Consider the following 25,747-nt stretch of genomic DNA (forward strand, 5'->3'; position numbering starts at 1 on the left):
CTCCAAAGCCACAGAGAAACCCTGTCTCGAAAAACCAAAAAAAACAACAAAAAAGTGTTTACCTACTGAGCTGTCTCACCAGCCCTGCCTATGACCTCTCTATTTTCGGTAAATAGCATTACTTTTCGATCTCCCCAAGAGAATTAGGTAGCAGGCTTTTACTGGGAAGAAGAAAGAGGTCCAGGGAGGCCCCAAGTTCATCTTCAGGATCTAGACATGAGGTTTTGTTATAAATAGAGGGCCAAAGTGGCTGGAGAGATGGCTCAGTGGTTAAGACCACCTGCTCTTTCTCTTCTAGAGGACTCAACCAAGCTCAGGCCTCAGCACCCCCATAGGACAGCTATTACTGCCTTTAACTCTAGCTCCAGGGGATCTGACACCCTCTTCTGACCTCTGCAGGTGCCTGAAAACACAGGTGCAGGTGCACACACATAAACATTTAAGTGGAAGGTCAGAGTTATGTAGTTAAGGACAGTCCTAGTCAAGGTGAGGTCCTGCCCACCAGTGAGCCATCACTACCTCAGCTCCAGTCTCTATTGCAAGGTGGCCTTACCATTTCTGAGAAGAACTATGGGAAATCATTCTCCGTGGCACTTTCTCTGACTGGCACCCAGCTTTACTAGTCTGGGAGGGGCACAAGAGTCTCTCTTTAGAACATTTTCATTCCTGCCTGGATGACAACAACTTCCACATGGCCTATGCCTGAGAACCCACGGTTTCATCAAGACTGGGGTCCTGACAGGGCTGTCAGCAATGAGTGCCATCTTCACAGTCCCTTGCTGGTGAGAAAGAGGAAGGAGGGGTTGGAGGGGCAAGAGTGCCTCCCCCAACCCCCGCCACCCCTGTCTTTAAACTCCTTGTTTGCCAGCCCAGCCTGGCTATCAGGGACTTCAAGCCCTATGCAGACCAAAGGTAGCCGCTGGAGAGTGTGTGTGGAGCGGGAAATAGCAAGGAGGGGCACCAGCTATGAGGTCCTTTCCCCTTCCAGCCAGAGCCAGGCCTCTCCTCAGACCCCAGGCAGCCCCAGCCTTTCCAACATAAACACCACGAGGCCCAGGCTCCTGGGTAGGGACATTTTTCAGAGATGACATCAACTCTTAAAGTGGTGTTTCCTGCCACTGCCAGCCTAGAACACAGGGTACCTACAGTCCACCATCAGCCTAGAACACAGCATGCCTACAGGCCACTGGTTAGAAATGAGGTATCACAGAAATAGTTGTGATTACTAGGAGATGGCCAGCAGCCAGCCCTCTTGGTGATGAACATGACCTGGCCTGGCATTGCAGAAATGATGCAAGGAGAGAAAAGGTCCTAACCCACCAGTCCCCAAACACTTGGGATGGATGCTTCAGTTGTTCCCTCTCTCTGTGGCCACGCCCCTATCTGCTTTGTATCATTTGGCAAGTGTTCCCATATCCTTCAAGGACCATGCCCAACATATCTAAAGACTCTGAGGCCCCCCTAAAATGAGATTGATGACTTCTCTTTATGCCATCCTAGAGCCCTCACCCAGTGGCTGATGGAAACAGAGACAGACATCCACAGATATACAATGAGCCGAAATCGGGAATTTAGTTGAAGAGAGGGAGGAATGAAGAACGAAGGGGTCTGTACTAGGATGGAGAAACCCACAGGAACAGAAAAAAAAAAAAGACTCTGAGGCCAGCCCTCATTCCCACCCATTATCCTGTGTACCCCTCTCCATCTTTCCAGCCCCCTCAGGCTCTAGCTGCTGGCAGGCTTGTGGAGGAGGGCACAGGGGACCCAAGGAGAGTAAGAATGGAGGGGAGGGACTTGGATAGTTAATGCTAATTGTCAGCTTGTACAATCTAAAATCACTTGGGAGAAGAACCTCTGAGGATGCCTGTGAGTGATTATTTTAATTACATTAACTGATGTGGAAAGACCTGCCCACTGTGGGTGGCACCATTTCCTCAGCTTGGAGTCCTGGACTGCATAAGGAAAGTAATCTGAGCAGTAGCATGCATGCATTAATTCCTCTCTGCTTCTTGGCTACGGATGGAATGTGATCAGCTGTCTTGAGGTCTTGCTGTTTTGACTTCCTGGCATTGGTAGACTATAATCTGGAAATGTGAGCCCAGGACTGTGTTGAAGGTTGCATGTGAGGCCTGGCAGGGGCTGGGTGGACTAGGTCACCTCTTGCCTTGCAGCCCTTCTCCCCTGGTAGGGAGCCAGATGGATGCCCAGGGCCCAGTACCCAAGCTATTGCTGACTCAGGCCCTTTTGGCCAGCTCAGCACTCTGGCCAATGTCCTCCCTGTGGGATTACTGAAACTCTTTGTTGAGATCAGGCCACAAACCACACCCACAACTAGAGGCTTCCATGTCTGTGGGCTCAGCTCTAGGGGAAGTGCAGGCTCCAGGGGTCATTCAGAGGGAGCTGTGACTGACAGCAGTGGCCCTGGGGGTGTCAAGGACTGAGGACCATCTTGGGTAAGGTTAGGGTCCCAGTGGGAAGATGTCTTGCTGACAACTAAGGATAGAGGACCCTAGTTAGGGAAGCAGCCCAGGAGGGATGTAGAAGGGCTGAGGGTTCTCTGGGTTGTTGGGCTGCCCCAGAAGGCTGGAACTTTCTGAGGCAGAGGTGGGTTCCCCACTAGGTAAGAGTTACTTGAGATCAGGGCAGTGGTTGGTTTGCAGTTTGCCCCAATAGCCTAGCTGCCTGCTGTTTAACACAGGGTCCCCCACACTGCTGCTGTGTGCCCAGACAAATCAACTCTGTGGCAGTTTTCCTCCCCTCCTGGCCTATGTCTCTGAGCTCTAACAAGGGCTCTTAGGCATGGAGGAGCGTGGGGTGTCATGAAGCCAGTGTGGGTCATCATCCTTGTGTGGATCCTGCTGGTGCCCAGGGTAGGGACTGCCAGGAGAGGATCCGCAGAAGAGGCATCCTTCCACTATGGAACCTTTCCACCTGGTATGTCCATTCCTCCACTGTTCTGTCCTCAGCTGTCTGTCTGTCTGTCTGTCTGTCTATACATTTGTCGGTCTCTGTTGGCCCCCCTACCTTGACTGACTTGCCAAGGAATTGGGTGCTCTGGTTTTCTATCTGGTAGGATGGAACACCTCCATGTGGATGTTCTAAAATAAAACTTCCTGATAGGTAGGTGTGTGTTTGTGGGGGTGGGGAGAGTATCTCGGTCAATCCGAGTGTCTGTGTGGTGCTGGGAATTGAATCCAACTTACAGCCTTGTTCATGCATGGCAAGCACTTTGGTACTGAGCTACATTCCTAACCCAGAGACTTTTTAAAAGTTAGAATTCATCAGTTAAGAGTGCTTAGCCAAGCCGGGCATTGGTGACACACACCTTTAATGCCAGCACTAGGGAAGGAGAGGCAGATGGATCTCTGTGAATTCAAGGCCAGCCTGTTCTATAGAGCAAGTTCCAGGACAGTAAGGATCACACAAAGAAACCGTGTCTCAAAATCAAACAAAAAAGAGTGCTTACTGCTCTGTGAGGACTGGAGTTCAGCTCCCAGCACCCACATCCATTTGGTGACTCATAACTGCCTAGAATCCTAGCCCCAAGGGATCCAGGCACTCAACACCCCCAACTCCCCAACACACAAATTGTAACAAAAAATGAAATAAAAAAATCTGAAACAAGTCATTAAAAGCTGCAGGTACTGGCGCTGGAGAGATGGCTCAGAGGTTAAGAGCACTGGCTACTTTTCCAGAGGCCCTGAGTTCAATTCCCAGCAACCACATGTTGACTCACAGTCATCCATAATGAGATCTGGTACTCTCTCCCACATGGAGGCAGAATGTTGTATACAAAATAAATAAATAAAATCTTAAAAAAAAGCTACAGGTACTAATTAGAGCTGTAACTGCACAAATTTTTTAACTAAACATTTTTTTAATAATTTATTTTTGTAGCCGGGCGTTGGTGGTGCACGCCTTTAATCCCAGTGCTTGGGAGGCAGAGGCAGGTGGATTGCTGTGAGTTCGAGACCAGCCTGGTCTACAAGAGCTAGTTCCAGGACAGCCTCCAAAGCCACAGAGAAACCCTGTCTCGAAAAACCAATAAATAATAATAATAATAATAATAATAATAATAATAATAATAATTTATTTTTATTTTATGGCATCAATGTTTTGCCTGCGTGTATATCTGTATGAGGATGCCAGTTCCCCTGGAACTGGAGTTACCAACAGCTGTGAGCTGCTATGCAGGTGCTGGGAATTGAACCAGGGTTCTTAGGTAGAAGGGCTAGTGCTCTTAACCACTGAGCCATCTCTTGAGCCTCCATGAAATGTTTTTGATTACTGTATCTTCCCTTCCCTTGCCACCTATATTCCTATTCCAGGGAGATGGGGCAGGGCACAGGGTGGGTGTCCTGAGCCTGGGAAGCATGGTTGGAGTTCCCAACATCAGAGAAGTTGGGGTGGCCCAGGGCCTGGTGTGGGGTCTCTCTCTGCAGGCTTCTCCTGGGGTGTGGGCAGTTCTGCCTACCAGACAGAAGGTGCATGGGACCAGGATGGGAAAGGGCCAAGCATCTGGGATGCCTTCACACATGGCAGGAAGGGGCAAGTGCTTGGGGATGACACAGCAGATGCCGCCTGTGACAGCTACTATAAAGTTCAGGTGAGTAAAGGCGGCTGTATGTGTCGCCCTGCCTGACAGCTGGGGAGTGAAGGATGGGGACATTTCACTGACAGTGTCCTCCTGATGTTCTGCTAATCACCTTGTACCCAGCCAAAGAGGGTGGGGCAGAGGTGGCTAGGGCTGTGAGTGACAGGATGTAGGAAGAAGGAAAAGGAGAAATGGGCCAGTAACTTAGTCCAAGCAACCAGGTGCCAAGAGGCCAGTGACTTGGCCCCAGAGCCTGCAGGAGGGCATGGAGCAGCTCACCTTCAGAACCCCTTTCTCATGCAAGTTTATGAGACCCGTGCAGGGACTTGTCAAAGTTCCCCAACCTTTTGTCTGTGAGCACACACTGCCAGCTTGGAGAGGGAATTCATCACAGCCCTTATAGAGGATACCACTACAGATATGACCTTCCTGGCCCCCAAGACTTGTCTTCCCCTGCCTCCCCACGCTGTCTACACAGGAGGACATTGCCCTGGTGAAGGAGCTCCGCGTCAGCCACTACCGATTCTCCCTGTCTTGGCCACGGATCCTGCCCACAGGTGTCAGAGGTGAGTTACAACAGTCCCTCCCTGGACTCTGTGGGAATCAGTGTCAGATGAAGGTGACCAGCCTGGGAGCATGGGTGCAGCAGGTAAGGGGACTCCAGGCATACCAACAGCATTCCTCTATGGGTTCAGACATTGTGGGCTACGGGTGCTTCAGCCTGCAGAAGGCCATGGGACCCAAGAATACCGAGCCCCACAGGAAATTTCCGGCCAAGTTCTGTTTCACTTACAGCTGAACAGGTGAACAAGAGAGGAATCAAATTCTACAGTGATTTCATTGATGCCCTGCTGAAGAGCAACATCACCCCCATTGTGACCTTGCACCACTGGGATCTGCCTCAGGTGAGGGCCAGGCGGGTATAAAAGAGCTTGGTTCTGCAGGAGGGGGCCTGCTGTGGCCAAGAAAGGGGGCAGAGTCTGGGGTCCTGGCTCAGGACAGAAAGATATGAGGAATGACTGTCTTAGCTTATTTGTCCTGCTGTGGCAGAATGCCAGACTGGTGAAGTTAAAAACATCAGAAGTTTGTCTTAATTCTGAGAATTAAGGAGGCTGAGAAGTTCAAGGTCATATTCCAAAGAATCAGTGAGGTGGGGACTAGTCTGTGCTTCCAAGATGGGATCTTGAACACAGTCCTCTAAGGGGCACTGTGTCTCCACAAGGCAGAGGAGGAAGGGTGAAGGGAATGAACCAGTGATATAAGATACAGGATCCTATTCATGAGGTTTCATAACATCCACGGGGCTAGAGAGATGGCTCAGTTGATAACACCAGCTGTGCAAGCAGGAAGGCTTAGGGATCATCCCCAGCGCCCACAGAAAAAGCCAGGCATGGTGGGTGGCGCGTGCTTGGAATCTTAGCACTTGGTGAAGATGGCCACCCAGCCTAGCAGAATCAAATCCATGAACTCCAGTCTCAAAAATAAGGTGTATGTGATTGAGGAAGACACTTGACGTTGATTTCTGCCCCACCAGCCCCACCTCCGCAATGCATATACACACATATGAAGTATTAGCTAGGAGGCCATGCTGCTTGTAGTAAATGAAGAGTGTGGTCCTGATGTTTTCCACAATGTTTGGCATAAGAAAAAAATAATCAAAAAGAACGAAATCCTTGTGTGTGTATATATGCTGCTGGGTACTGAACCCAGGACCTTGTGTCTGCTAGGCAAGCACTCTACTACTGAGCTGAAGAAGCCTATGCCCAAGAGATACCTTCGGACTCAGGTTTGGTGACATGGTGTATTCCACAGGTTTTGTTCAGCCTTTCTTCCCTTTTTTTGAGGCAGTACCACTTGCCCTCATCTATGGCCACCATGTCCAGCCATATGCCAGCATGCTTCAGAAGTTTCTGTCAATATTCAGGCAGCTTTTCCTTTCTTCATCTGGGCCCAATAGAGACCACAGTCAAGCCAAGGAAATAGCTGCCTGTGACCTGTGACAAATGGCACCTGGTCCAGAGTTTTAAGGAGGAGTTGGGGAGAAGGTGGGGTGTAATCCATGCACAGAAGGGTAAAGGGAGGAGGTAGGGGGGTGGGCTTCTGGGTAGGAGGGGCATATTGTAGAACAATTACTGGAGACTGGAGGAGTGGCCCGAGGCCCCCAACTCCAAGCTAAGGTGACTGGAAATTGGGTTGGGGAGTTAGTAAAGGCTGGAGCAGAGGACACAGCAGGTTTGCAGCTTCCACTAACTTGTCCAGGGAACATCTCTTCAAGCATACCAGGAGGGCACTAGGTAACCAGGACAGATGGATGATTAGCCCTGTGCACAGGTAGTGGGCAGCAGGTTTCTGCCATAGGGGTAACCTCATGTTAACAGCTGAGGCTCCAGGGTGTGCCCTGACTTCAGCAAGACCCTCAAAATTCTCACCAGGGGTCTCCTGCCAGAGCCAGGCCTTCTACTGTCACAAAGAATGTTCTAGACATTTCCCCAGTATCACATCTCACCTAGCACCCACCTAGGCAGACCTCAAGCTTGCTAAGTACCTGAGGATGACTCTGAACTTGTGATCCTCCTGCTTCTACCTCTTGAGTGCTAGGATTCGAGGCGTGTGCCCTTATACCTTAAATATCCAATCTGTCAGCTTCTTCCTAAGCGGGCATTTCCAGCTTCCTCTGCTCCCTCAAGTTTCTGGCTTAAAGGATGCACTCCCCTGTCACAGAGGCTCTGTCCCCACTCTGCATCTTTGCTCCCATTCTTGTATTGTAGTCATCCATGCTTTACCCAGACATTTCACCAATGTATTCCAGAGTCTCCCCAGGTTACCAGCTTCTCTCTCTGTTGACAGATGCTTCAGGTCACATATGGTGGGTGGCAGAATGTGAGCATGACCCGATACTTCAGGGATTATGCTGACCTGTGTTTTGAGGTCTTTGGGGACAGAGTGAAGCACTGGCTCACATTCAGTGATCCTCGGGTAAGTAGGGGATCCTGCTCAGATGGGGAGACGGGGATGTCCCCTGCTGTCCCTCACGGACCTGGGGTCTCCATTGCTGTCTCTGCAGACAATGGTAGAAAAAGGCTATGAGACTGGTCTCCACGCACCAGGCCTGAGGCTCCAGGGCATGGGCCTATACATGGCTGCACACCATATCATTAAGGTAAGCCAGATCCTTCTGAGGCAAAGGTTGGGCTCCAGGTGGAGTCATTGCCTCAGGGATCATACTGATCACCTGCCAGATCAGTATGTGCTGTGGGCCCTCTAATTTGATGATATAGAGAGAGCACAGTCACTCCACTGTGGCAGAGGTAGTACAGCGGCTGCCGTTGATCTTACCAAGAGGACAGAGGTAGGCATTTGGAAATCTGTCATGTGCTGAAGCTTCCAGTTTAAGATATGTGGGCTGGGGGGTTGTCCCTGCTTGCTGGATTATAGTGGAAATCTTCAGGGCAACCAGAAGAGCATGAGTGGGAAGGAGACACTCAGAAAAGGTGCCTAACATACACTGAAAACTGAGGAAGGGCAGAGACAGTGGATTGCTTACAAGACATGAGTGAAAATATAGGGAGCAATGTTGGGGATACAAAGCTGATAGGACTCTTCCCAGTGGACACATGGCTGAAAGGATAACCTGCTGCGGCTGAAAAGGCTGGACCATTGGGGATACATTAGCCTGAGTTCATGTCAGGTACATGACTCTCATATTTCTCTTTCTTTTTATAAAATGGACTTGTTTTGTTTTGTTTCGAGATAAGGTTTCTATGTAGACTTGGCTGTCCTGGAACTGTCTCTGTAGACCAGGCTGGCCTTGAACTCACAGAGTTCCACTTGCCTCTGTCTCTGCCTCCTGAGTGCTGGGATTAAGGGCATGCACCACCACTACCTGGCAACTTGAGATTTAAAAAAAGATTTATTTTTAATTTATGTGTCTGGGTGTTTCACTTGTATGCATATAGGTGCGTATATGCAATGCAGTGCTCTGGTAGGCTATGAAAAGGGCGTTGGATCTCCTGGGATTAGAGTTATAGGTGTTTGTGAGCTGCCATGTGGGTGCCGGGAACTGAATGAGGGACCTCTGCAAGAGCAACCAGTGCTGTTAACTCAGGGTCACTGCTCCAGCCCGACTTAAGAGTTCTTTAACTGAACAGTTAAAGGGCAGAGCAATCCATGAAAGAGTGATATGAACAGTTAGGATTTTGATATTTATTGTTCTGGATCACCAGATAATTTCAGGGTTCATCCTGTTGTTTTACTTACTTACTAGCTAGCAAAATAACAAGAATAAGGACTGGAAAGATAGCCCAGTGTTTGTTATGCATGCATGAAGAACTGAGTTAAATTCCTAGGACCTAGGTAAAAAAAAAAAAGCTGGTTGTCTTAAGGTTACTAATGCTGTGATGACCAGGCCAGATTTCTTTCTCTTCCTTCCTTCCTTTTTTTGGGGGTGGGGTTGGTTTTTCAAGACAGGGTTTCTCTGTATAGTGCTGGCTGTCCTAGAACTCACTCTGGACCAGGCTGGCCTTGAACTTACAGAGATTCACCTGGGATAAAGGTGTGTACCACTACTGCCTGTTTGACCACACAACTCTTACGAAGAAAAGCATTTAATTTCAGGCTTGGTTAAAGTTTCAGAGGCTTAGTCCATTAACGAAATGGCAGGAAGCAGAGCAGCAGGCATGGTGCTGGAGAAGTAGCTAAGGGCTACACCATGATCTGCAAGCTGAATGAGACAGATAGGCAGACAGACAAACTGGGCTTGGCATAGGCTTTTGAAACCTCAAAGCCCACCCCCAGTGACACACTTCCTCCAATAAGGCCACACCTCCAAGTCCTTCTAATTCTATCAGAGTTCCAGTCCCTGGTGACTAAGCATTCTAATTTGAGGGAGAGGGCATTCTTACTCAAAGCACCACTCCATTACTGTGACCAAAAGCAACTTGTTTATTTCACTTACAGACATAGACACACATCCATCATCAAAATCAGTGAGAGCAGTAACTCCAGCAGGACAGAGCCTGGAGGAAGAAGCTGATGCAGAGGCTTTCAAGGAGTTCCTTATTGACTTGCTCCCCATGGCTTGTTCAGCTTGCTTTATTTTTTCTTTCTTAAATTATTATGTTTTCTCATACAATACATCCAAACCACAGCTTCCCCTCCCTCCACTCCTCCCTGTCCTTCCCCCACCTCCTCTCTTCCCCAGATCCACTCCTCCTCTGTATCCCTTCAGAAAAGAGCAGGCCTCCCAGGGTATCAACCATACATGGCATAACAACTTAGAATAAGACTAGGCACAAACCCTCACATCAAGGCTGGGTGAGGTAACCCAGTAGGAGGAAAAGGGTCCCACATGAAGGCAGAGGAGTCAGAGATACCCCTACTGCCACTATTAGGGGTCCACAAAAACACCAAGCTAACAATCATAATATATATGCGGAGGACCTAGTGCAGACTTATGTAGGCTTGTGATTGCCACTTTGGTCTCCATAAGCTGATTAGTTGATTCTGTGGGTTGTGTTCTCCTGATGTCCTATAATCCCCTCCACTGGGTTTCCTGAGCTCCAAGTGGAAAGACCAGATGGAGACCTCTAATTTGGGCTCTCTGCCTAAAGCGTGGCTGTGGGTCTCTGTATCTGCTCCCATCAGCTACCGGAGGAAGCCTCTCTGATAACAACTAGTCAGACTACTTTCTTATAGAACCCAGGTCCACAAGCCTAGGGGTGACCCACTCAAAGAGTTCTGGGCCCTACTCTTCAATCACAAATTAAAAAAAAAAAATGCCCTACAGGCCTGCCTAAACCCAACCTCAAGGAAACATTTTCTCAGTTGAGGTTACATCCTCTCTGCTAGCTTGTGTCAAGTTGACATAAAACTAGCCAGCACCCTGGGTGTGTTAAAGCATGCTTGTAATGCCACATTGGGGAGGCTGAGACAAAGAGGATTCTTGGAGCTTGCTGGCAAGAATCCAGCCTACTGGAGCAAGCTTCATCCAGGTTCCAGTGAGAAGCCCTGTTTGAAAAACCAAGGTGGATGGTTCATGAGCAACAACACCTAAGATTGACCTTTGGACTCTACATATACATGCACATGTACTTGCATGCTGCAAACTCGTGTACACACACACACACACACACACACACACACACACACACACACAGAGAGAGAGAGAGAGAAAGAGAGAGAGAGAGAGAGAGAGAGAGAGAGCAAGAAAAGAATGCTGAAATAAGGGCTTTCCAGGAGCAACGAGTAACACTCAAAACCTTTGTAGCCTGAAATATTTGGGTTGACACATGAATGAGTCTCAAACTTCAGCAAATGTCAGAAACATACGGAGACCTTGTTTGAACACTGCAGTTAGGCTGGGCGATGATATCTGTAATCCCAGCATTTGGGAGGTGAAGGCAGGGGGTGTATCGAGTCTTTCTTGTTGGACCACCAGCCCCCAGAAAATGACACGAAGCTTATTCCCAACTTGCTCTTATAACTTGTTAATCTGTTTTTATTACTCTACATTCTGCCACATGGCTCTTTACCTCTCCTCTATTTTGTACTTTGGACTCCCTCTGTGTCTCACTGGCTTAATACCACCCACCTCAGAGTCTTCCCAAGTTCCTCTCCCTGGAAGTTCCACCTATATTCTTCCTGTGTAACTAGTGGCCATTTAGCTCTTTATTAAACCAATCAGGTGCCTTAGGCAGGTGAGGCAAAACAAGGACACATCTTCTACAGTGTAAACGAACAGCCCGAAACAAGGAGGATTAAGAGTTCAAGGCCAGCTTTGACTACACGGCAAGTGTGAGAACAGTCATGGTTCCATGAGACCTTGCCTCAAAACAAAAAAGAAACAAACCACACAGGTTGCTGGGCCCTCCTCTCAGAGCTTGCTTCAGCAGGTCCTGGTGAGGGGCCTCAGGAACTCACACTTCCCCCAAAGTCTCAGAAACACTGCTGCCTTTCTAGAGACATACATGAACAATCCAGAGACAATAAATGATGGGCTGGGGATCGCTCAGTTGCTAGAACACTTGCTTAGCATGGGCAAGATGCCGGATTCAGTCCCTAATGTCAAGGTGGGTAGCGACAGCAGTAAACACACAGTGGCTTCTGCCCCATTTAGACTATGCATCTCTCGACGGTACAGAGGAAGCAAGTGTCTCTGGAAGTCACAGGGAGGGAATCTGTGGTATTTGAGACTGGATTCAGAAACATGGGAAATTTGAAGTTGGAACTCAAGAGTAGGGAAGGCAAGAAAGGCCACTCCCCAGCCGGCAAGATGGCTCAGTTGGTAGACACTTGCTTCTGGGAATGACAGCTTGAGTTCAACTCCTGGTATGGTGGAAGGAGAGAATGACTCCTGAAAGTTGTCTTCTGAACCTCCCTCTATAAGTAAAATAAAAGAAAGGAAGAAATGGAGGGAGGAAGAAGGGAAGGAAGACAGGCAGGCAGGGGAGGAGTTAGATACATGCATGAATTCTTGTTTTCAGGCACACGCCCAAGCCTGGCACTCTTATAACAATACATGGCGCAGCAAACAGCAAGGTGAGCTGGGACCCTCAGGTTCAGACACGGGCCCAGAGGAGCCAGTTCCTGCCTTTCTCTATCTCCCTTTTCCTTCAAGGCATGGTGGGAATTTCACTGAACTGTGACTGGGGGGAACCTGTGGACATCAACAACCCCAACGATACTGAGGCAGCTGAGAGATACCTACAGTTCTGTCTTGGTTGGTTTGCCAACCCCATTTATGCTGGTGACTACCCCCAAGTCATGAAGGACCACATTGGTGAGCCAAGTCATGTTTTTGTTTTTAACTTATTTTCTCATATGTTCATGTGTGAAAGTATATATGTTCAGGAATGATGTACATGTATGTATATGCACGTGGAAGCCAAAAGGGAATCTTCTTAGTTGGTCCTCAGTCATTATCCACCTTGTTTTTTTTGAGACAGTCTCTCTCACTGGGGTGGAGCCTGCTAAGTACGAGAGGCTAACTGGCAGTGAGCTACAGGAATCCACCTAACCTGCCTTTCCAGTGCTGGGACTCAAACATGTACTACCATGCTCATCTTAAAAGCAAAAATTATTATTATTTTTTGTGTGTATGTGTGTGTGTTCATGCCAAGGTACAAGTGTGGAAGTCAGAAGATGATTCTAGAATTGGTTCTTTCCTACCATGGAATCCAGGGAATGAACACGGGTGAACAGGTTTGCACATCAAATACTTTTATTTGATGAGCCATCTCAACAGCCTACACTCAGCCTTTTATTTATTTATTTGTTTTTGTTTGTTTGTTTGTTTCTCCAAGACATGGTTTCTCTGTGTAGCTTTGGAGCCTATCCTGGAACTCGTTCTGTAGACTAGGCTGGCCTCAAACTCACAGAGATCCACCTGTCTCTGCCTCCTGAGTGCTGGGATTAAAAGTGTGCACCACCACCACCTGGCAATTCAGCCTTTTATTTATTTATTTATTTTTAAATAATTTATTTTAACTTTATTTTATGTGCACTGGTGTGAAGGTGTCACATCCTCAGGAACTGGAACTACAAACTGTTGTGAGCCACCATGTGGGTGCAGGGAATTGAACCCAGGTCCTCTGGAAGAGCAGCTAGCGCTCTTAACCACTGAGCCATCTCTCCAGCCCCCCAGCCTTTTATTTTTAACATGGGTTCTGACAATCAGGTCCTCATGCTTACAAGGCAGGTACTTCACCAACTGAGCTATTGCCCCAGCCCTAAACTTTTTTTTTTTTTTTAACTATATATATTTATTGGGCTGTGTGATGTTTCAGTATATATGGACACAGATGTTTACATCAGGTTAAACACATGTTATTTATCATTGCTTTATGACAAAACTCTTAAGCCCCTTTCTTCTAGCTATTTGAGAGGCACAGTACTCTGTTACCCAGAGTCGTCGCTCTGCAGGCACAAAGCTTCCTGTTCCTATTAGCAGTGGCTTCATAGCCATGGGTGGGCCTTTGGGACAGCACACCAGGCTTAACTCTAGGAGATCTGCTGCCCTTTAAGTGAGAGCAGCAGAAGTTGTCTTTCTGTGTCTGGCTTCTTTCAGCATCCTTAGTCAACAGAAGATGCAATTAAAACACCCAAGTCAGAATGGCTATCAAGAAAACAAACCCTGGCTAGGATTTTGGAAAGGAGAACTTCCATTCACTGATGGTGGGAGTAAAACCTGGTGTAGCCACTATGAAAATCAGTGTCGTTTTCTCCCCAAACAACAAAATTTACAAACAACTAAAAACAGGACCAGAGGGGGCTGAAGAGATGGCTCAGAGGTTAAGAGCACTGACTGTTCTTCCAGAGGTCCTGAGTTCAATTCCCAGCAACCACATGGTGGCTCACAACCATCTGAAATAAGACCTGGTGCCCTCTTCTGGTGTGCAGGCATACATGCAGGCAGAACATTGTATACATAATAAATAAAATCTTTAAAAAAAAAAAACAGGACCAGAGAGATGGCTCAGTGAGTAAAAGCACTTGTTACCCATAATCTAAAATGAATTCCATTTCCCAGGACCTACAAGGTAGAAGGAGAGAACAGATTTTTTCAAGTTGTCCTCTGACCTACACACTGCTGCTATGGTAACCCCCAATATATATTTGAACTACGAAATAACCTAGCCATATACCACTAGGTTAGGTAACACAGACATACTACAGACAAACTTAGATATTCATGTTTATTGCAGTATTGTTCACAATAGCCAGAGAGTGTAATCAGCCAAGATATTCATCAACAGATGAATGAGTAATGGAAAATGTGGTGTATATACATACACAAAATGGATTTTTTTTTCTCAAGACAGGGTTTCTCTGTGTAGCCCAGGCTGTCCTGGAACTCACAGAGATCCATCTGCTCCTGCCCACCCTGACTCCCCAGTGCTGGGATTAAAGACCTGTGCCACCACTGCCCAACTACACAAAGGAATTTTATTTGGGCATTAAAATGAGAAATGACCTTTGTAGCAAATGGATGGAACTGGAAATTATGTTACTCAAAATAAGTCAGAATTACATAAACATTGGATATTTTCCAAATGAAAACTTTAAATTTTAGTGGTATGTGTGTGAGTGTGTGTGTAGGGGGCTACTTGAAGGAGGGAGGAAGAGGGAAGAGATCTTGAAGGGGGAATGAAGGAAAAAGAGAGTACTAGAACACATATAGCAAGAGGGGACCAACTGAGAAAGAAGGCAAATAATGACAAAGCAAATATCTAAGTTAAGGTTTATACTGCTGTGAAGAGACACTATGACCATGGCAACTCTTATAAAGAAAAACATTTAACTGGGACTGGCTTATAGTTCAAAGGTTTAGTCTGTTATCATCATAGCAGGAAGCATGACAACATGTAGGCAGAGAAGGTGCTGAAGGAGCTGAGAGTTCTATGCCTTGATCTGTACACAGCAAGAAGAGAAAATGCCACATTGGACCTGGCTTGAGCATATGAGACCTCAAAGCCCACCCCCAGTGACTACTTCCACCAACAAAGCCACACCTCCCAATAGTACCTCTAGTTGGTTAGTTTTTTTTTTTTTTTAACTCTTTGGAGACCTGCCACCCAGCTCTCAAATACACGGAGATTTATTCTTACTTATGAATGCCCAGCTTTAGCTTAGCTTGTTTCTAGCCAGTTTTTCTAACTTAAATTAGCCTGTATCTCTTCTTCCACATTTCGCCTCTGGGCTTTTTACTTTTATTTATTCTACATGTCTTTCTTCCCTTCTTACCCATGGGTGGTTGTGTGGCTGGGTGGCTAGTCCCTGGCCCTCTCCTTCTATTCTTGCTCCTTGCTCCTCTCTTGAGCTTAGATTTCTCCTATTTATTCTCTGCCTGACAGCCCTGCCTATCCCTCTCTCCTGCCTAGCCATTGGCCATTCAGCTTTTTTTTTTTTTTTTGAGACAGGCTTTCTCTATGGCTTTGGAGGCTGTCCTGTAGACCAGGGTGGTCTAGAACTCACAGAGATCATCTGCCTCTGCCTCTCGTGTGCTGGGATTAAAGGCGTGTGCCACCAACGCCCGGCCAGCCATTCAGCTCTTTATTAGACCAATCAGGTATTTTAGACAGGCAAAGTAACACAGTTTTGCAGAGTTAAACAAATGTAACAGAAAAAGAATGTAATGCGTCTTTGCATCATTAACCAAATATTCCACAGCATAAACAAATGTAACATACCTTAAACTAATATTCCACAACAAGTGCCAGTTCCTATGAGCCTATGGGGTCACTTTCATTCAAACTACCATAGCATAATAACACAATGTACAAAAAATGCCATCATGAAACTCATTGCTTTGTATGTTAACTTAAAAAAAATTCAGGCCTTCAGTATGACTGCATCTAGCCCTATTCAGTGGATGCACATGGCAGTAGCTAATGTATGAGACAGTGCAGGGATAGTGCCCAGTGACTTTTCTATTTACTCAATTTGACTGACAGCAATAACATGCTGATTTTTTAAAAGATTTTATTTATTTATTATGTATACAACATTCTGATTCCATGTATATCTGCACACCAGAAAAGGGGACCAGATCTCATTACGGATGGTTGTGAGCCACCATTTGGTTGCTGGGAATTGAACTCAGGACCTCTGGAAGAGCAGTCAGTGCTCTTAACCTCTGAGCCATCTCTCCAGCCCCAACATGCTGATTTTTGAAGGATATTAATAATACAAACCCTTTCACTCTTTTAATCAAAGCCAATAGTCTCCCTGCAAATGATCTTATTGTCCTACTAGATCATTGTTTGCCTGAGTATGTAATGTCATAATCAGTGGCCTGCATCTTTTCTTCCTTAAACATATATCTAGGCAATCTTTCCATGCTGGCATAGAAAGTGTTGCTTTGTTTATTCTAAAGACTACATACTGTGATACTGATGGCCTTTCAACAATAATTATTATTTTAGGAGGGGTTGTTTTAGATCTTATGCGTATGAATGTTTTGTCAGTATGCATATCTATATACCATATACATGCATGGGATCCATGGAGTCTAGAAGAGGGTATTGGATCCTTTGGAATTGGAGTTAAAGATGGCTGAGAGTCACCTGTAGGTGGGGGGAACTGAACCTAGGTCCTCTGGTAGCAAGTGTTAGCTACGGTGTCATCTCTCCAGCCCCTGTAATTAGTACTACTGTGGTGCTGGGTATCAGACGCTGGGCCTCCTGCATGCTACATCCTCAGTTTTCCACCATTTATTTAGCCATCCCCTTGGCAATACAAACATTGTTTCCAACCTCCCGCTACTCGATTTACAGTGAAGACACTTGAACCCAGATCCTTTTCCACGTGTGGGCAAAGCATAAGATAGTTTGGAGTTTATTAGTTAAAAGATGTACCTTTTCAATCCTAGAATAGAGCAAAATTTCCCAGCACAGAACCTGTCACATCTTACTCTGTCAACAATGTAGGAAAACATTCATGACACTCCCTTAACACCATTGGCCTTCCAGTTTCCTTTTAGAAGGGGTCTCCATTACCAATATTTCAATGTAAGGAACAATATAAACCTGCTTTTTTCAGATACCTAAGGAGCTATCCATATACCACTCACTGATTAATGAGTGAAAATATTTCATTCTTTGGCTGTTAGGGGTCCAATCCAGGGCCCTATACATGACTGTCAAGTATGTATACTCCAAGCTACACTCCTAGCCACAAATAGTAAGCAATATAAATTTTGAATTGTTTTGGATAGAGGCTGGGAAGATGACTCAGCTAAGAGCAGCTGATGCTCTTTCAGAGGAACAGGGTTCAGTTCTCAGCATTCACATACAGCAGCTCACAATCAATGTTAACTTCAGATTCAGAGGAGCCAACATCTGCTTCTGATCTCTGCAGGTACGGTATCATATGAACACACACACACACACACACACACACACACACACACACACACACACACACCAAATCTTTAAAAAATAAATTCTTTAGATGGTGTTCAAATGTCACAATCCAACCTGAAGAGTCAAGGGTGTATTTTCCATGCAGCTAGATTTTTGTGGGTTTTTTTTTGTTTTGTTTTGTTTTTGAGACAGGGTTTCTCTGTGTAATATCCCTGGCTGGGCTGGTACTCACAGAGATCCACCTGTCTCTGCCTCCCTAGTCTGGGATTAAAGGTGTGCATCATCTCACCCAGCTGCAGCTGGATTCTTTAAAGCTCAGCTTTAAAAGAAAAAAAATTTTTACCTATTTTTATCTTATGTGTATGAATGTTTGCTGCATGTATATATGCACACCATGTATGGACCTTGTGCCTTTGGTGTTAGATCTCATAGAACTAACCAGTTGTGAACTGCCATGTGGGTGCTGAGAACTGACCCTGGGTCCTCTGCAAGAGCAATAAATGCTCTTACCCACTAAGGCATCTCTCCAGCACCAAAGTCCAGCTTCTACACCACCATTCCAACAGCACTGTGGGACAAAGCAAAATGACTGTGAGAAATAAGACTTGGTTAAATTCTCATATTCTCTCCTGCCAGGAACAAAGAGTGCAGAGCAAGGCCTGGAGATGTCGAGGTTGCCTACATTCTCCCTTCAGGAGAAGAGCTACATTAAAGGCACATCTGACTTCCTGGGACTGGGTCACTTCACCACTAGATACATCACTCAAAGGACATACCCCTCCCACCAGGGGCCCAGCTACCAGAATGACCGTGCGGTAATAGAATTTGTGGACCCCAACTGGCCAGATATGGGATCTTCATGGCTCTATTCTGTGCCATGGGGGTTCAGGAGGCTTCTCAACTTTGTCCAGGTACTTACCCCATCAAGCTGTGTACAACTTTCAGACCTGAGTTTAGTCCTTTGCAGCAGACACTCAGATGACTACATATGAAAACTGATAAAACACTAGGTACAGAGGGACCTGACTGCAAGCCCAGCCCTTGGGAGGCTGGCCTCAGGAAGATCAGGAATTCAGTCTTCTACATATTACATACTGAGCTCAAGGACAGTCTGAACTGTATGAGACTCTACCTCAAACAAAGAAACAAACAAATACAGCTCAAAACAATAACAAAAAAGCTAACAAGCCAATAAACCCAGTCCCCTGTACTTTACAGGCTACTAAACATAGGTCTTGCACACTGATGCTTATGTAAACAACCACTTCCAATTACAGTTGAAAATCTGACATTTAATTTCCTTTTTTTAGTGTTTATTTTATGTATATGAGTATTTGCCTGAATATACGTATGTGTATCACAGGGGTGGCTGGTACCCACGGAGGTTAGAGGAGGGGATCCGATCCCCCAGAACTAGTTACAAACACTTGTGAGCTGCCATGTTTGTGCTGAGAACTAAACCTGGATCCTCTGGGAAACAACACTGAATCATCTCTATAGCCCCTTAGTCTAAATTTTTAAATTTACCCTTTGACAATTTCATACATGTATGTGAGTTATTATGATCATATCCACCTTCTATTAATTCCTTTCCCCTCTCCCACTCTTGCTTAACTCACTTCTTCCCAACAAATTTGCCTCCTACTTTGATGTCTTTGTCTGGTGTGACCCATTGAGTTCAATTAGGGTTGCTTACATGCACATGGGTGAGAGGCTATTTACTGGAGTATGGACAACTAACTAGTGGTTATACCACTGAAGAAAATGACTGCTCCTCAAAAAAAAGAAAAAAAAGAAAGAAAAAAAATTTAAAAAGAAAATGACTGCTCCTCTTTCAGGTATATTTAGTCCTTTTAAGGCCCACCTAATTTGAAATGGAATTTGTGGGAAAGAAAAAGACCCGAAGTGCATTTTCCCAAATAAGGCCAGTTTATTGAGAACTATATTCCTCTATATCAAGTCATCTTCCTATAATCATCTCTATAAATGTAACTTGACACCTACTATGTGTGACACCTACTAAGAGCTAATATGCACATGGGATCCAGACCACTTGTAAGTCAGATGTTTAGTATTCGTTCTTGCCTCACTTTCAGACTCAATATGGCCATCCTCTCATATATGTGACAGAAAACGGAGCACCTCAAAAGTTACACTACACTCAACTCTGTGATGAGTGGAGAATTCAGTACCTCAAAGGATACATAAATGAAATGTTAAAAGGTGAGACAAAACAGATTTGCCTTATATGTTTTTCTATCTAGACAAAATTCAAATTGTTATCTATTATTAACTTGCTTCTAAATCTTAGAAACAACTCAATACCATCTATCTACTTCTAAGCAAATGAAATGTATTAAAAAATGAAATCATATGTCTTCACAGCTATAAAAGATGGTGTGAATATAAAAGGGTATACTTCCTGGTCTCTGTTGGATAAATTTGAATGGGAGAATGGCTATGCAGATAGATATGGATTCTACTATGTTGAATTCAATGTGAGAAACAAGCCTCGCTATCCCAAGGCTTCAGTTCAGTACTACAAGGAGATCATCACAGCCAATGGGTTTCCAAACCCAAGGGAGGTAGGGCTAACTTACCCTGACATTTGTTGTTCTTAGAAGGACTAATAACTGAGATACACCATACCTCTCCTCTTCCTTCTAAGGAAGGGAATGGGAACATGGCCTCCCCTGCCTCTCATCACCTCTGCTTAGGATGGGGTAAGCACACCTCAGAATTTAGTCTCTTCCAATAGAGCATCAGGGTGACAAAAGTCCTGTCTGTGCTAGGTTATAACAGAGCAAAGCAATACAGATTTCAATTGTTTTCTGTGTTGCTGGAACGAGGGATTAGTCCAGAGCTTTACTTATGGCAGCAGGCAAGGCTTCGACTACTGAGCTCCAGCTCCAAATGGTGCCTTCCCCCTACTTACCCCTTCAGGGTTTTTTGTTGTTGTTTGGTTTTTCGAGTTAGGGTTTCTCTGTGGCTTTGGAGGCTGTCCTGGAACTAGCTCTTGTAGACCAGGCTGGTCTCAAATTCACAGAGACCCGCCTGCCTCTGCCTCCCGAGTGCTGGGATCAAAGGTGTGCACCACCACCGACCAGCCCCCCTTCAGGTTTTTATTTGCATCTAGAACACATTCAAACAGTAAGACAAGCCGGGCTCAGTGGCGCACGCCTTTAATCCCAGCACTCGGGAGGCAGAGGCAGGTGGATCTCTATGAGTTCAAGGCCAGCCTGGTCTCCAGAGCGAGTGCCAGGATAGGCTGCAAAGCTACACAGAGAAACCCTATCTCGAAAAAAACAAACAGTAAGACAAAAAAAAAAAAAAAAAAATCAGATGGGAATTCTGATGAATAAAAAATGTTACCCTGGACAGGCAGTGGTGGCACACACCTTTAATCCCAGCGCTTGGGAGGCAGCTGGGTCTCTAAGTTCAAGGCCAGCCTGGTCTACAGAGCCAGTTCCAGGACAGACTCCAAAGCTACAGAGAAACCCTATCTGAAAACACTAATAAACAAGCAAACAAACAAAAATCTGACTTTCTAGCTAGATTTGCTTCAAAGTGACCCAGTGGGCCTAGAAGTGAAGTCAGCAACTATGGCTCTCAGCTGTTCACGTGAAGTCAGCAACTATGGCTCTCAGCTGTTCACTCTGCCAATACTAGAATCAATACACCTGAAGCTGGGTGTATCTCAAGGCCACCTTCAGCTACATAGCTAGTTTGTGGTCAGTCTATCAAAAAAATAATAAAATCTAAACTGTGAGTTTAAAATGTGTTAGATTAAAAAATGTGTTTGTCTTGGTGAGACCGATGAGCTGGTAAAGGCTCTTGCTGTCACACCTGACGACCTATGTTTGGTCCCTGGGACCCAAGTGTTAGGGGAGAACTGACTTCTGCAAGTTGTCCTCTGACTCCCACATGTATATGCATGTAAACACACACACAAATGCATAAAAATTTAAAAAATTCCTTCATTTATTCTGAAAACAATTTCAAACATAGAAAATCAGTAAGGCAACCTTGCTTATCAAGTGGTTTTTATTAGGTGGAAAGCTGGCGTCTCAAAGCTTTGGAAACTTGCTCCATCAACAACCAGATGCTTGCCACAGGTGAGGACACTCTTTTCTTTGATAACTATGTAATTTTACCAAAAGTCTCAATGATCTACCTAAAATCAATATTCCCAACCATTTATGACTAAAAGTGTTTTTCTTTTTCTTTAATTTTAACTTTTGTCTTACAAGCACTTAAATTTTTGGGTGCTAGAGCTACTAGAAGGCAGGCTTTTGTACATACTCAGCAAGCTAAAACTCCCAGCCTCTACAGCATTTTAAATATCTCTCTACCTGCCTGCTTGTCTGTCTGTTTGTCTGTCTGCCTGCCTGCCTTCCTGCCTGCCTACCTAGATATATGTATTGAAGCCAACATGGGCTACATGAATTGCAGACTAACATGAGCTACAGACTACCTAAAAAACAAAGCAAAACAAATTATGTGAGAGAAAGAGAAAGCAAGCATGCAAGCACATAAGAAATGGGGAAGGGTAGATTTCTTCTGTGCAGGCCAGAGGACAACCTTATACTCAGGAACTTCAATAACCTCTTTGGAGAATAAGTTTCTCACTGGCTTGGAACTCACCTAATTATTAATCTAGACTGGCTTGCCAGCTAGCTCTGGCCTCTATCTTTACTTCCCTGTTTCTTGGGGGCAGGGAGGGAGGTTTCCAAGTACATTGCACCTTGCCATTTTCATCATTTTTGAATTATACTGTAAATTTATGTGCCTACCAGTTTTGTTAAAATGAGCTTGTGGAAGAAGAGGAAAAACCAGCCATTATCAACTGGAATGAAGAAAAGCAAAACACAGGTCTTACACTAATTAAGCAAGTAATTTTATGTGTGTGGTTTTGCTAGGGATTAAACCTAGGTCTTCACAAACACTTAAGTACTCTTCTTTTGAGTATATCCCTATCCTTTTAACTTTTTCTTTTTAAACTTAATTATTTTCATTGCTATTGTGTGTGTGTGTGTGTGTGTGTGTGTGTGTGTGTGTGTGTGTGTGTGTATGTATGTATGTATGTATGTATGATGTGTGTGTGTGTATGTAAGGCACTCAGGGGACAACTGTGTGTTCTCTCCTTCCATCTCTACATTGGTTCTAGGGATTGAACTCAGGTGGTCAGGCTTGGATGGCAACTGCCTTCACCCCCAAGTCATATTATCAGCTCTAGTTAAAAAAAATTTGCATGTATGCTGTGTATCATATGTATATCTGTTTATCATGTGCAAGTCTGATGATATCCAAGGAGGACAGAAGATTGTGTCAGATCCCCTGGAACTAGAGTTACAGTGATGAGCTGTATGTGCATGCAGGGAATCAAATTTGGGTCCTCTGGGAGAGGTGTCAGTATTCTTAACCACTGAACCATCTCTCCAGCTGTGGCCCTACTTTGTGAGACAAGGTCTCACTAACTTGCCCAGGATGGCTACTTAAACTCAGTATCCCAGATAGGCCTTGAACTTGTGATCCTCATACTCCGGCTTACCAAGTAGCTAGGATTACAGACTTGCAAGAGGATCTTCAGCAAATATTTGAGGGTTATTTTAAGCCTCAGAGATAACAGCAATGAACAAAATACTGTCCCTACTTTAAAAGCATAATTTCCTCTTTGTATTTTTTTAAGTTTTTCATGACAGGGTTTTCTGTGTAGCCTTGGCTGTCCTTGAATTCAAAGATCTCAGATCCATCTAACTCTGCCTCCTAAGTGCTGGGATTGCAGAGAAATCAATTTTTCTGCAATCAAAGAAATACACTTCCTATTTTAATATTATCCTTTAATGTGGGATCAAAGCAGGTGGTGCAGAAACCCTCTTAACAAATTATCTTTACAGGCTAGTATATAACCATGCACTAATATCTCCATTCCTAAATAACCAGGACATGTAAACCATAGTCCATCAAATCAATTAATGCAACATGGCTGTAATGCAGGATTTGCTGACGGGTCTGACAAGATTGTGAGCTTCATAAGAACATATCCATGCCCATTTATTTCAGTCATCAGAGTGCTCAGCAGACAAATCAAAGAGGGCTGCATGAAGGTCTTTCACTGGACTGGTACACAATACCACTTAGCTCTTAAAGATTAAATCTTTAAGATTAACCAAATAATTACAAGAATAACTGCAAGAATAACCAAATAATTGTTTAATTTTTAATGAATTTTTGTGTCAACAAAGGAATGAATTTAACAATTACCATTAAAAATTATACTATAAGCTAGGCGGCGGTGGTGGCGCACGCCTTTGATCCCAGCACCCGGGAGGCAGAGGCAGACAGATCTCTGTGAGTTCAAGGCCAGCCTGGTCTACAGAGAGAGTTCCAGGACAGGCTCCAAAAGCTATACAGAGAAACCTTGTCTTAGAAAACAAACAAACAAAAACAACAATCCAAAAAATTGTAATAGACACTCCTACATCACTTAAGCGTATATAAGATATAAGTATATCAAAATAACAAAATGTTTCCAGGATTCTTTTTTTTTTTTTTTTTTCTTTTGAGGCAGGGTTTCTCTTTGTAACTCTTGCTGTCCTGGAACTCCCTCTGTAGGCCAGGCTTGATTCTGCTTCTCCAGTGCTGAATTAAAGGTATGCACCACCACTCCCAGCCCAAACGGTTCTTTTCCAAGTTCCTCAGTGAAAATCTAGAGGACACATGGAATATAGATGCTAATATTTTGAAATTAATGCCAGTATAAATATCCATACTTAGGGTTACTGAAGTTTCAATGAAAGAACCAAATTTAGGCATTCCCATATTTTCTGTGACATTTTCAACTCTCACATAAGTTTTGTGTGATGGTAGAAATCCCCCAAGGCTGTGTCATGTCAAGTGAATGCTCTGCCCCAGCACTATGCACCTGGACAATCACTTCAAAATGTATGATTTACTGGTTTGGTTTCCTTTTACAACAAATGTACAATTACAACAATTAGATACAAGTGTTAAACTGGGCATACCTTTAGTCCCAGCTCTTGGGAGGCAGAAGCAGACGGATCTGTGAGTTCGAGGCCAATCTGGTCTAAAGAGTGAGTTCCTAAACAAAAACAATACAAAAAACCCCACAGTGGTACCTCTTCTTTAGTTTTGCTTCAAAACAAAGTTCACTTCTGGTGGAATGTTCTCTGTCCGTTTCAGAGCCCTTGCTTAGGCACATGCGTGTGGCTTCAGAGATTGTGGTACCCACAGTCTGCGTCCTCTCCATCCTCATTGCTGCCCTGCTGCTAACACTCCTTCTCAGGAGCCACGGCTGAGATAGGATCTCATCTCCACCTTCATCTTTCAGACAACCTTCAGGATCATGCTTCTTTTCTGCTTCAAAATTCACTTGATGTCTATATTTTAGGATCTGAAAATTACCTGTTTCTTCCCCCCACCTTTTTTGGTTTGTGCTGGGATTTAAGAATCAGAAAATAAAAATAAACATAAATAAAATGAAAGTGACCTGTAATCTCAACTCTCCTGAAGTCAGAGTATTATGCACATATTTCATTTTTTCAAAATTAGGAATATAGCATATAATTTGTAACTTGATTATTTTTCACTTATCTGGAAAGATTAGTGTAATGTACAAATGACCGTCACCCAAGCACTGCCATATCTGATGGATATCGTCAATCTCTAAGATCCTTTTAAGCTGCAGACTATTAGCTAAGCAGTTGTGCAGCAAGCGAACAGGAACATGTGTGACATGTGTGTCCTGAGGGAGACCAAGCATGCTAGTCACTGGTGCAGCCAGCAAAGAGACACTGTGAAGTAACAAACTGTGATGGTAAACCAAACATCTGCTAGGGAACAAAGGTTTGTTTTTTCCCCCTCTTCAATTTAAATAAAGTCAGGTGTGGTAACACCTTTAATACCAGTCAGTACTCAGGAGACAGAGGCAAGCAGATCTCTGTGAGTTTGAGGCCAGCCTGGTCTACACAATGAGCTCCCAAACAGCCAGGACTACATAGACAGGCCTGTCTTAAAGTTCACTTTATTTTTAACTATGATAAAAATTAATCTCCAGGGCTGGAGAGATGGTTCAGAGCTAAAGTGCACTCACTGGCTGCTCTTCAGGAGGTCATGAGTTCAATTCCCAGCAACCACATGGTGGCTCACAACCATCTAAAATAAGATCTGGCGCCCTCTTCTGGCCTGCAGGCAAAACTTGAAGGTAGAACACTATACATAATAAAAAAAATCTCTGGGGGCTGGAGAGATGGCTCAGAGGTTAAGAGCACCA

At 44.8% G+C, this 25,747-nt stretch overlaps 1 protein-coding gene across 1 annotated transcript; it reads left to right on the forward strand.

Annotated features, from left to right (window-relative positions):
* The first annotated feature begins 2,630 nt into the window (after positions 1-2,630).
* Lctl (lactase like) lies at positions 2,631-24,906 on the forward strand. Its single transcript, XM_035443762.1, has 13 exons — positions 2,631-2,934; positions 4,443-4,606; positions 5,073-5,160; positions 5,390-5,499; positions 7,442-7,570; positions 7,659-7,754; positions 12,076-12,130; positions 12,210-12,371; positions 18,091-18,365; positions 19,551-19,677; positions 19,840-20,039; positions 21,506-21,569; positions 24,658-24,906. Exons 1-13 carry the CDS (start codon positions 2,820-2,822, stop codon positions 24,771-24,773), a joined length of 1,701 nt encoding a protein of 566 aa, XP_035299653.1. The 5' UTR covers positions 2,631-2,819; the 3' UTR covers positions 24,774-24,906.
* The last annotated feature ends 841 nt before the right edge of the window (positions 24,907-25,747 follow it).

This window comes from Cricetulus griseus, chromosome 4, assembly GCF_003668045.3.
Source record: "Cricetulus griseus strain 17A/GY chromosome 4, alternate assembly CriGri-PICRH-1.0, whole genome shotgun sequence".
NCBI classification, from domain to species: domain Eukaryota; kingdom Metazoa; phylum Chordata; class Mammalia; order Rodentia; family Cricetidae; genus Cricetulus; species Cricetulus griseus.